This window comes from Kogia breviceps, chromosome 14 (genome assembly GCF_026419965.1).
Source record: "Kogia breviceps isolate mKogBre1 chromosome 14, mKogBre1 haplotype 1, whole genome shotgun sequence".
NCBI lineage: Eukaryota > Metazoa > Chordata > Mammalia > Artiodactyla > Physeteridae > Kogia > Kogia breviceps.
The window spans coordinates 27,566,219-27,578,467 of NC_081323.1; the positions used below are offsets into that span (position 1 = coordinate 27,566,219).

At 62.3% G+C, this 12,249-nt stretch overlaps 1 protein-coding gene across 2 annotated transcripts in view; it reads right to left on the reverse strand.

Annotated features, from left to right (window-relative positions):
* Positions 1-12,249, reverse strand: part of RRBP1 (ribosome binding protein 1) — a 58,685-nt gene that overhangs the window by 12,088 nt on the left and 34,348 nt on the right. For both annotated transcript variants that reach the window (XM_059039123.2, XM_067014186.1), the window contains exons 3-8: positions 11,513-11,661; positions 10,091-10,213; positions 5,569-5,721; positions 4,760-4,878; positions 2,654-2,807; positions 948-1,086 (exon numbers count right to left, since the gene is read on the reverse strand). In XM_059039123.2, the coding sequence (XP_058895106.1) occupies positions 948-1,086; positions 2,654-2,807; positions 4,760-4,878; positions 5,569-5,721; positions 10,091-10,213; positions 11,513-11,661 (837 nt within the window). The remainder of the gene's footprint in view (positions 1-947; positions 1,087-2,653; positions 2,808-4,759; positions 4,879-5,568; positions 5,722-10,090; positions 10,214-11,512; positions 11,662-12,249) is intronic.

Below are 12,249 nucleotides of genomic sequence, written 5' to 3' on the forward strand. Positions count from 1 at the left end.
TCTGGTACAGGCCAAGTTGAAGTTCACTCCCATTCTCAGGGTCCCCTTCGCGGTTTCTGTGAGGCTGGCCTCTTCCCAACATCCAGACCTTGGGCTTAAACATCCCCTTCTCCCCAGAGAGGCCTCCCCTGACCACTCAAAGCCACACCCGGCCCATCACAGCAGGGGTCAGCAAACTAGGCCCTTGGGCCAACCCAGCCCACCACCTGTTCTTGAAAATAAAGCTTTTTTGGCACGCAGCCAGGCCTGTCTGTCTAGGGTGGCTTTTGCACTGTGGCAGCAGAGCTGAGCAGTTGTGACAAACACCGTTTGGCCTACAGAGCCAAAAGTATTTACTGCCTGGCCCTTCACAGACACAGCTTGCCGTTTCTAGGACCTGCTCTAGGTCACGCTGTCTACTTGAAGTCTGTCGACATGTATCCATCTACTGTGCCCGTCTCTCCTGCCGGAACACGGCCCCAAGCCCGCTGCTTCACTCCCGGCCAAGCCCCGGGCACCCACAGGAGTGCTCAGCCCCCAGCAGTGGCTCCTGAAGTACTGGTGAGCCCTCACCGGCACGGTCTGCCCTGCTTCTCCAGGGGCCCTTGGTGCCCTGGGTTTCGTCACCACCTCCCATGTGAGAAGGTGACTTATGAGCACAGGGGGACCATAAACCCACCTCCCAAATCTGGCCTCCAGGCCTGACTGGGTTGGAAGAGAAGGCCGGCAGCAGCCCCAGGAGTACCACGGCTCCAGGTGGGCCCCACAGCAGGTGAGGCCGAAGTGGCAGCATCTTCCACCTCGAGCCCACTTGCGTATCCCACCCCACAGGCCACACCCCCACGGGCCCCACCCCCTACAGGCCCCGCCCCCCACGTCCGTCCAGTCCTCCACAGCCCAGGCCCAACCCCGAGCACCCCCGGCTACCCTCGCCGTCCCCACGGAGCCAGCCCCCACGCCTCCCTCACCGGCCATCTGCTGCTGCTGCTCCCGGGCCTTCTCGGCGTCCGCCCGGAGGCTGGCGTGGCTGGTCTGCGAGCGGCACAGCTCCCGGCTGACCTCATCCAGGCGCTTCTGCAGGGCCTCCTCGCTCTCCTTGTGAGACGCCTGGGGGCCGGCAGAGGCAGGAGGGCCCTGAGCCGCCTCTGCCCTAGAGCTCCTCACACCCTGCCATCCTGTGCCGATGGCTTACATTAAGCCTCCTGGGTTTCCAGGTCAGTTCACCTGCTAGGAAAGGCCAAGAGGCCACCCTGGCCCCTGAAGATCGGGCTCCTGGGGAAGAGGCCTCAGGTGAAGGCAGGACAGTCCCAGAAAGGCAAAGGCCCATTTTCACCTGAGTGTGGCACAGGGAGAGGCTTCCTACAAGCTAAACGTCCGGCCTGAGCTGGAGATTTCCCGAGGGGGCCTGGTAAAGGTCATACAGTTGTTAAGCAGTTCTGGGCAAGGCATCCGTATGTGTCAGTGTGGTTAATCCCCAGCCACCCCAAGACACAGGTACCACCACCACACCCACATTACAGGTGGGGAAACCGCGGCTCTGAAATCCAAGGCCTCACTGTCAATACCAGGGGGACTCTGTGACCTCAGAGGGAGGAGACGCTTGCGGCCTGGGGCTTCCTGGCTACAGTAATGGTGACAACCCGGGCGCCAGAGTGAAGGCTCCAGCCCCGGAAGCACCAGGACCACCCGACAGCCTTCAGAACATAACCACCAGGCCCTCCCCAGGGGCTCCGATCTCACTGCTCAGGGTGGACCTACTTTACACCAAATTATCCATCTCAATTCCACCCAAACAATCCAAACTTTGTTTATCTGTGCCTGTTCTTAGGCACACACACATCAGTCTTTCAATTTCCTGTCTGTTGTTCTAGTCCCTTCCATAAAACCGCCCCACTGCCCCACGTGCTACAGCTGAGAGCTGCAGTGACTGAGCAGAAACAGGTGCAAAGCTGTGTGGGTCTCCAGGGTTTCCTTGTCCTCCAGAGAAGTTACACGCACAGAGGTATGACAACTGCCCCACGCCCGGTCACCCTGCCCCAAAACAGGCCAGTTGGGGGATGCAGCACTCGTCGGGCCAATGAGCAGGGAGGCCCCAAGACTGAGGGGCCCCACTGGTTGCTGCCCAGCGCCTATGGGGCAGGGAAGGGACAGTCTTCCTCCCTCCGGACAACAGGCATCCCCCTGGGAAAATACAAGCTTCCGGGCCACATCCAGAGGCTGAGAAGAAAGAACACCCACCAGGCCTTGAAGCCAGAGGCTGCACCCACCGGCCTGGCTGCAGCCGGAGCTGTGACACCACAGGTGTGGCAAGTGTGGGACGGTGACTGCTCTGGGGCTGCCCTGGGGCTCAAACCCTGGCTGTGGGTGAACTGGTGGAGTGGCTTAACTTTGTGCCTCCAATTTCCTTCTGGGTAAATCACAGATAATAACAATATCTACACCATAAGGTTACAACGAGAATTACCTGAGTTAAGCTTGTAAATGTTCAGAACAATGCTTAGCATACAGAAAGCACCCACTCGATGCTGACCAGGTATCACTACTAACAAGGCCAAGGTTGAGGGTTCCGGCCCCAGCCCTGCCTGGGCCCACCACGGTCACAGTCACAGCTGAGAAGGGAGGACCCATGGCGGGCAGGATGCACGGGCACTGAGGCAGCTGCACCCCAACTCACCTGCAGCTGCAGGACCTGCTTCTCAAAGGCGGCTGCCTTGGCCTCCAGGGCCTTCCGCCGTTGCTCCTCCTGCCGTGTGGCCTCCGACTTCTCCATCAGCTCCTTGCTGACCTTGCCCAGCTCCTGCCGGAGCTTGGCCAGCTCTGCATTCTGCCTGCAAGACAGTCAGGAGGCCCCGCATGACGGAAAGGAGAGGGCTCAAGTCAGCTCTCGCCAGCCCCGAGAGCCGCCCGGGGAGATGGGACCGGAGGTCTGAGCCCTTCCTCTGGGGCACCTGCTCTTTCTTAAGTAGCTGCCCAAGTCTTGGAGCCCCTCTGAGGCCCTCTATATAATCAGCCACGTGGGTGTGACGTGTTTTGTTGAAGATGCTGTTTTACAAGTACGGTGGAGGGACTGGCAAAAGCCAAGGGCAAAATGTGCACTAAAGCAGCCCACGGAGCCCCTGACAGAAGTGGCTGATCTGGGCCCAAGTGAGCCCTGGGATGCTGCCATGCAGGGCCGGGGCCAGCGGCCCGCTCGCGTCCACACGCTGGATTCACTGGCCGACTGGACCACAGCCAGGCAGGGAAAGAGGCTGCAGCATTTTACACGAGACCCCTCAACGCTGCACAAGAGCTGGGTCTCAGGACCGGCAAGGAAGTTCAGGTGTGACGGAAGGAGATGTGACTGACAGCAAAAGGGGCAGCTCCAGACCCGCCTTTCCCAGCATGAGGAGGTTGTCAGCGTGCAGCTTCCTTCAAAGCACAAAAGACACCTCTTCACGGCAGGACTGACCGTCCAGCCAAGGGACAGTACCAGACCAGGCAAAGGCAACAGAGGAGACGGTCCACAGCCCTGGGAGGCAGGAAACCTGGCCAAGACCAGCTCTGCCCTGCTGCCTGGGGAGGGGAGATGTGGGCTCCCCGTCTGCATGGGGGAGGCCGCCCCAAAGCCCTCTGTGGGGCCCTCAGTGCACGCTTTCCAGGGCCAAGATTCGAGACTGGGGAGCCCATGCGAGGCTGGACTCCAGCACCAGGGATGGGGATGGGGGTGGGAGGCCAGCTGGGTGGCCCCTTGGGACCGACATGAAGCTCTGGGAGGGACGTGGGGACACCCGTCCCACACGGCAGAGTGTCCGCAAGCTGATGGAGTCAGCAGCCGCAACTCAGGGCCAGGCTTTAGAGCTGTCCCCAGGATGGAGCCAGTAGTGGACCCTACATGAGAAGGAAGCCAGTGTCCCTCCGTCCCCACGGTCACCTGCTGCTGTGAGTGCTGAGGAAACCGCAGCCCCAGACCATCAACCTGCCAGCAGGTCAGGATGGAGGTGAAGACAGGGACCCCTGAGAGAAGGGACCGGCGAGGAGGGTGGCTGTCAACCTCAGTCCGAGTCAGCAGGGCCGCCAGGAAAAGCAGCCCTGTGAGCACAGGCTTCGCTCCCGGTGCGCCTCGCGGGCGACGCTCTTCCCACCTGCCTTCCCGCTACGGGCGCCTGCTCTCTCTGCTCCCGTCAGCCTCCTCTGGGGGAGAGGGGATGCTGTGGGGGTAACAAGCACCCCAGAAATCCCTACAGGACACCCCGGACGAGAGAAGGCAAAGAAACGGGAACCAGGAGAAAATGCAGTGGGGCTTCCTCCTGGCCAGCCTGCCAAGATGGTGATGCTCAAACCAGGGACACAGAAGACAGTGTCCCTAACAGGGTGAGGCTGAGCCCTGCCCCCTGGGGAGTGGCCTCTGCCGGCTCACGGAGGCCTCCCGGCTTTAGCTCCTGAGCGGCAGACGTCCCCTCCTGCACAGGAGACCCGACCAGGGGGATCAGGGCACTCAGGCCCACAGCAAGGCCCACACGCCAGACCCTCATCTTGGATGGTCAGCCTGGCTCTGACACTCTGGGCCAGAAGCAGGGACACTGTGAAAATAGACATGAAAAAGTATCTATTCTCCCAGCAAAGCCAGGACCTGAGGGGATCTGGTGACACGGATGCTGGGCACGGGCTGGAGCTCACTCACCCTCCCAGGGCCTGACCACGCGAGAGGTCGCCGGCCACGTGTTGAAGGCTCACAGAGGGACCCTGCCCACTCCGGGCCCTCGGGGAGGTGCCAGGGTCCGGCCGGGGGCGCAGGGCTTACTTGCTCTCCACCTGGCTCGTGGCCTGGTTCAAGGCGTCCCTCAGGATGGAGTTCTCCTGCTGCAGGCGGGCCAGCTGCGTGTTGGGGCCGTTCTCCAGCTGCTCCTGGAGCGTCCTGATCTGAAAGGTCATCCAAGGGGCATCAGAGGCCGCTTGGCCTGACAAAGAGAGCCACCTCAGAGCAAGGTCGGCAAGATCCCAGCCCGCAGATAGAAGCCCAGAGGGCTCCGCCTTCTCCACCCAAGGTGGGGAGGCCCCCTCAGAACAGGGGCCGGAAAAGTGCAGAGCCGAGCACTCAGCCCAAAGCCCCAGATGGTGCTGGCGCGCTCTGCCCCGACCGAGGCTCTGAGACCCAGCAAAGGGCCACAAGCCACAGCCTACAGTTACCCTGAAGATGCCCGTTTCCTGCCCTCTGACGCCCCCCATGGCGCGGCCCGCTGGGAGCGGAGTGCAGGGCTCTGACCATGCAGCCCAGGGTTGGCCCGGCCCTCCGCTGGGGCTGTGCGGCTTTTCGGGTCTCTTGTTTTACGGCGTTCTCCCAACCTCAACTGAAGGAGGTGGAGCCGGCATGACTCCAGGGTCATGGAGAGGCTGCGAACTTGACCCATGGGCCCCCAGGGAAAAGGATGCAGTGCTGACCACTTGGGACCGGAGTGCTTTCAGAAAATGCTCTTTAAAAATGTACATACATCTTCCTGGTTATTAACGTTAAACACACACACCAGCTGGCCAGGTAAAACCACCCTCCCCCAAACAAACCCGATGGTGAGGGCCCCCTCCGCGGGCATCCGTGCCCGCCCTGCTGCCCACCTTGCCCTGCAGCTGCTGCACCTCCTGCACATGTTCCCGGTAGCTGGCCTGCATGCGCGCCTGCACGGCCGTGATCTCCTGCTCCCGGGCCACCAGCTGCTTTTTCACTTTGGCCTCCCCGGCTGCTGCCTTGGTCTTTTCCGCTGCCAGCTCCTGGGAGAAAGCAGAGGGCAAAGAGGCCGGTGAGGCGGGCGGGGGCAGCTTATCAGATGAAACCAAGACCATCAAGACCCAGAGCATGACCTGGGGCCAGGAGAAGCCTGACAGCAGAGCCACAAGACCCCCGTCCTGAGCTCTCAGACAGACCCGAGCAGCCACAGCAGAGAACGAGCAGGGGATGAGCAGGGACCCCCGGAATCACTGCCGGCCTGACTGGTGGAGGGCTGTCCATCAGGCCTTGAACACAGTGGGTGCAGTGGATACAGGTAGGAGCTGGGGAACGTGGCATCCTGTCCCTGGGCTCTCCAGGGGCACTGGCTGAACACTGCTGGGATTACAACACCCTGGTTTGGCTCAGTCCCCAACAGCCAAGCCGTGGAACACACTCGTCTACTTGAGTATCTCTGTCAGGACCGACAAGGCAGCAAGCCTTGACAGCCGAGGGGTCAGCCCACTCCTGGAGGGCCTAGGTCCCCATGGACAGCCGCTCGGTCCACCGCCCTATCCCTGGAATGTCTGCTCCGGTCAGTGCCAGATGCCCACAATGAACACGGGACGCAGGGCCTGGGGACCCAGAGCCTCAGGCAGGGGCAGAATGCAGGGTGGGAAGGGCTGGCCGAAGGACGGGGTCTCCATCATCGCAGAAGGAATGGCAGTGGACGGAAACCATGGGGGAGCAGGAAGTGACAGTGTGAGGAGGGGTCCGTGCACCGGCCCCCAGACAGGGGTGCTCTCTGTCGAGGGGGCCTCTAGCCAGACTGGGGCACAAGTGCCACGAGATTCAAGGTCCCTCCCCGTCCTGGGCAGTGGACCAGAGAAGCGGGAGAGCCTCCTCTTCTCCAGGCCAGGATGCTAGGGAGATCCATCCCAAAGGGCCAAAGGGTCCCTCCCGTTTGAGATGGGGCAGAACCGGAGGCCAAGGAAGGGCCGGGCTGAGCGGGTGGCCGCTGGGTGCCAGGGCAGCTCTGCATGTCTGGAGTTCCCTGGGACCATCCGGGCCCCCTGGCCCCGCTCTTCAAAGAAAACCCTCTTCCTGGCTGTGCCCAGGGAGAGGGCCCACAGGGGCAGAGGCCACTCTGGGACAGGCATGTGTCTCGTTCCTTCGATCCTCTCTGTAAGGCGAGGCTCCCCATCTCTGGTTTGACGCTGAGCTCACAGAGCCTTGGGGAGGACACGCTTTCGAAGGCCGAGAGCAGCCCTAAGCGACAGGATGGGCAGGAACCTGGGGACTTGCGGGCCCACGAGGGTCCCAGAAGGGATGGTATACGAGGCGCCCCTCCTCTGGCTGAGCTGGCCGCTCGGCGGGGATTCAGGGCTCCGGCAGGCTTCCTCTGACCCATGCCTGCCACCCCACCCCAAGCAGAACGGAGGCCCCTAAGTACACAGTCTAGCCCCTGATGAAGAATTACAGCCACAGAAGTGGCCCTCCGCCCACCATGCCGGACGCCCGGAGGCTGAGCGTAGGTCTGGGGACAGCCTTCCCCACCCTGAGCAGGCCTTGGGCAGTTCTGGGCATCCACCTGGCTCAGGGTGTAAAGGTCCCAGTCTCCTGGGACAGGGTCCCAAGGCCACCAGGATTCAATGGGATTTCCCTTCCTTTTGCTCCTGGAAATTTTTAAAGGCAAAGAAAGGCCAGATTTTCCTCGGGGCATCTGTTTCATCCTCCACGGCTTCTCTTTCTTCTAGGAGCTCAGAATTCCAGGACTCCTCCTGTCTGTCAAATTCTTAATTCAGTTGCAATAGTCAGACTTATTTTCTTGAAAGGCACACCCACTGCTGGGGGCTGGAGCCCCGTTCCCTCTGACTGAGAGGGGAGGCACCGTCAGGGCACCACTGTGGGCCCCGCACCGTGAGTCTCCCGAGGTGGCTGAGGCGTGGACTGGAGCACCCCCGCCCTGAGGGTCTCCTCGTCCACCGAGGATTCGGCGCCCAGCCTCTCGGGCCCGAGTGAGGACAGGATGGGGTCCAGTCCAGAGGGTCACCTCGGGACAGAGGCCCCGGTGCCCAAGCAGATGACAGCTGGAAAGACGGTTTTCCAGAAGGACGGCTCCGGACCCACGTGTGGTTCCTCAAATCCCTGAACACGTCCCCAAAGACGCTCAGAAACCAGGACGGAGGTCTCAGGACGCCCGAGCCCGTGAACTGGTGCCCGGAATGGTCTTTGAACCCAACTCTGTTGACTTCACCCACTTGCAAGGTGCCCACTTGATCTGGCAGATGGTCCACACGGCCTCTGTGTCCTTTAGCCACAGGTCACGAGAAAAGGAATTCACCAAAACCCTCTTTTGCAACCATAAAAATTTCTCTACGAGGACAAAGAAATCGTGATGGGAACTAAACATGAAACGCGGATCCTATCCACCCCGCAGCTCCTGGGAAGATCAAGTTAATCGGAACTTCTACATTCTTGGAAGTTTCTCATGTAACTTTACTCAAGGGTGCTGGGCTGGGAGACGTGGCACAGCAGTGGAATCCCCTCCGCTCTGCTTGAAACTCTCAACAGAGAGATGCAGGGACTCAGCATCCATGGACTCCAGGGCACAGAAGAACAGATAGCGATGCCTGGGCCTCAGTGGCCCCTGCCAGGCAAGGTGACCTCTGAGCTGAGACAGGAAAATGGGAGCCCTACCCTGGAGGGCTTCCTGAAGGAGGGGGCTCTTTCCAGTGAGCCAAGCGGTGAAGGGCACTCGAGGCTAATGCAGGAGCACGAGAGGCCCCAGGAGGCAGTGAGCAGCAGGCACGTCGGGGAGCAGACTCGGGTCTGAAGATTGGGAGCCACCTGCACTTGAAGAGGCAGCCCTCCTAGGACCGCGTAAGCGCTGAGAGCCCGTGAAGACCCCCTGCAGCTCAGGGAGGAGGATGCCGTGGGGGAGGCAGGGCCCCGGCTGGACGCATAGTCGGATGTCTTGCCTCAGAGCCAAGGCCTGGAGCCTCACGGCAGGGAGACCGTGCCTGGGCAGGGCTGGAAATGCGTCGGGGAGGGGCGGGGGAGGGGGTCTGTGGGTCACCTGCGCTAGGGTTTGGAAACTCAAGTGGCCGCCCCAGAGGGGAGCACCAAGTGTCCTACATGGGTAGCAGCACCTAAGGGGCCTCCTGTTGCAGGGTGCATCCCCCACCCCACACCTGCTGCCTGGCCCGAGGTGACCGGAGACCCCAGCAATAGCCACCATCACCGTCAGAGGCTGCACCTGCTCACTCACGACACATCCAGCCCACCCTAACCTCAGGGGCCGGTGTGAGGAACTGGCCGGGGAGCCACACAGCCACCAGCCGCAAGAACAGCCACGCCCCTTTCGTCTCACGCGAGCTTTATTTGGGGGGGTGAACACATCTTCTCAGGTTGTCCAGCAAGAGGATATGGGAGAACGACCCCCAGAACCACAGACTTCACAGCGGCTGCTGGCCGTGGGCCCTTGGGACAGGTGGCCTGTGACTCACGGCCCACTTCCACAGTGCAGAGGCTCCTGGCCTGGGACACGCCAGCAGCCAGGCAGGAAGGGAAGTGCAGCTGGCTCCTGGGAGCAGGGTGAGTGGCTCCAGCCACCCTGCATCCAACCAGCAACCCGAGGCCGCGGGGGACACTCCCGAGAGAGAGGACAAAGGCCACCGGGCAGGAGGCTGCACTAGGGGAGGCCTCGGAGACCGGCCTTCCCCTTCAGCCTCCCGGGCAGAGCATGGCCAGGAGCAACCACGGCAAAGCCTCGTCTTCTGCTCCCGCCGCCCATCCGTCCCCCACTGAACAAACCTTCCCGTCGGGCCTGGAGCTGCAGCCGTCGCTCAGGACAAACTCTGATGCCTCGTGAGCGAGCGACGTAGGCGCCCAGACGTCTGGGACGTTCCGAGGCCCTGGCCGCCTCCCTGCGCCCACTGGCCCGCGGAGGAGGCAGGGACAGGGCGAGGGCCACGCAGGGCACGATGCTGGGAAGGACAGCTTAAACGGGGAGGGACCAGCCCCGCTGCAGGGGACCTGGAGCTCCTCCTCACAAGGAGCGGCCGCGTGCTGACCCCTCCTGAACGAGGCCCACAGCCCGTCGGGGCAGCACGGGCCCTCGAGACCAATGTTCACTGGGTACATACATGTCACGTGCTGAACTACCAGCGGACCGCTCTCCAGAGAGCGGAGAAGGGGCAGCAGCCCCGCTAAGCCCTCCCCACGACTTTCTGCTCCAGTTCTCAAGAAAAGACCCTGGGACCCACTGGGCCCACCCTCCTCTCAGGGCATCACCCTAAAAAGACAGGGCCACAACCGCGGGGCCGACTGTCCCCCTCCCACTCGTGCGTTCCCAGTCCGACTGAGAGGGGCCCCGCTGTGCAGGGGCCTCACGCAGCCACAGCCCCCGGGCCGACCCGGCGCTGGCCCTACCTTATTGAGCTCCCTCAGTTTGCTCTTGGCGGCGGCCGCGTCCTCCTGCTCTGTGGCCAGCAGCTTCTCCTTCTCTTCCAGCTGGCGTTTCAGAATCGCCACGGGGTCACCCTTCTGAGTGGCCTAGAGATGCCCACAGAGCCGCGTTAATGGGGTGGGCAGACGCCTGGTTTGAGACTCACCCTGACCATCAGACCCCGACCCAAAAGCAGAGTGGTGGCCTGATGGCGCGGGAGCAGTACCATCCCGACAGCACACACTTCTGGGGGCGGCCCCTGCCTCTGCCGTCCAGTTGGCCAGGCCTTGGGCCCAAAGCTCTGGACCTCTGGGATAGCTGTGTGAGCATGGTGCTTCCCTAACCCAGGTCGATGGTGGCCAGGGCTTCTTCCCGGCCTGCTGGGGGCCATCGGCCGTCATCCCTGGCTTGGTGCCCATCCCTCAGCTGCTGGGGGCGGCCTGCAGGCTGCCAGCTGAAGCGTGGAGGCCCGGGCACAGGGTGGGGGTGGGGGGTAGGTTCTTGGGGACAGTGGCCTGAGCTGAGTTCAGGCCTCTTTTTTTTTTTTTTTTTTGGGGGGGGGCGGTACGCAGGCCTCTCGCTGTTGTGGCCTCTCCCTTTGCGGAGCACAGGCTCCAGACGCGCAGGCTCAGCGGCCATGGCTCATGGGCCCAGCCGCTCCGCGGCACGTGGGATCTTCCCAGACCGGGGCACGAACCCGTGTCCCCTGCATCGGCAGGTGGACTCTCAACCACTGCGCCACCAGGGAAGCCCCAGGCCTCTCTTGTTGGAGGGGAGTAGCCACCTTGACCTCCAGCCACTTCAGGCCCAGGAGACGGCCCAACGCTCACTGAGCGAGGAGCTCCTGTGACAGCAGGACCTGTCACCACTCAGCAAGGGCTGAGGCGGGGTGGGGGTGGTGGCGACCCAGTGGCCTCAGGACACTCCCAACATCTCTCACCACTGAGGTGCCACAAAATCCTCCAGCAAAATTACCTATAATTCCAGCTGTTTAAGGAACAAACACGCCCCGCGGCACCTCCTGGGGCAGCTCGTGGCCACAAGCACCAGACAGAGAGAAACCAGAGAGACAAACACCCTCCCCTCCTGAGCCCGAGCCCTGGCCACAAACCAGCGGGTCCCAGCTCCTGGCCCCCCAGACGCCCCGCCCCGGCCCTTAACAGCCCTCCTGCTGCAGTGGCTGGGCTGCAGCTGAAGCAGACGCATCTGCGGGTGATTCACGCAGCCCGACATGGGGAGGGGGACAGAGTTCTGCCGAGAGGCAAGCGGAGGTGTTCCAGGAACACTCCGTGCAGCTTGTCAAGTCGGGTGCGGCCGGCCTGCGGGGCACCACCCAGGGAAGGCCGGGGCCCAAGACCAGGAAACCACTGCCACGCACTGGCCCCTGGGGTGGGGGGAAGGCGTACCTTATGCCACGTATCCTGGACAACACCTGCTTTCTCGGACAGGATCTCGATGAGCCGCTGGGCCTCGCCCTCGCTGAACACCATGCTTCCGACCGTGGAGACCAGCGTCTTGTAGGGGAGGCAGAGTGGGCTGTCAGTGTCCGGCGGCCCTGCACAGAAGGGAAGGGGCAGGGACTCACACTTGGGCACCAGCCACCAAGCCCGTCACACCCCAGAGCAGCAGAGGCCAGACAGAGCTGAGGCCTCTGTCCGGCTGCCCAGGGTCCGCGGGCCGAGTGCAGCGAGCCCGCCCTGGGGTCTCAACTGGACTCAACTCAGGTCCTGCTCAAAAACAGCAGCGGGGAAGGTCCCCAGGAAAGAAAGGCTGAGTATTCCTGGGTTGGAGGAGATGTCCCCCTACTTTTTCATCATCAAAGTGAGCAGACTTGGGCAAGGCATACTTTCCCATAGGTGCTTTTTTCCTTCCTTGTTTTCCCAGCAAACTGCCTGGGCCAGCTCTGGCCGTGCACCACCCAGCAAGGCTCTCGCCCCTGCCAAGACCGAGCCCCACCGTCGGGGAGCAGGAGGCCGCCTCCCCGACGTCCTGGTTCAGACCCTCTGTTTCCAGCTCTCCCTGGACGAAGCTTAAGGCAGGTTTCAGGACAGGGATGGCTGGGTTCGTCCAGAACAGGGCTGCCCACTCGCCAGTCCATTAGCGTGTGACCTGCTGGAGGACACAGAGCCATGTGCCAACAGCC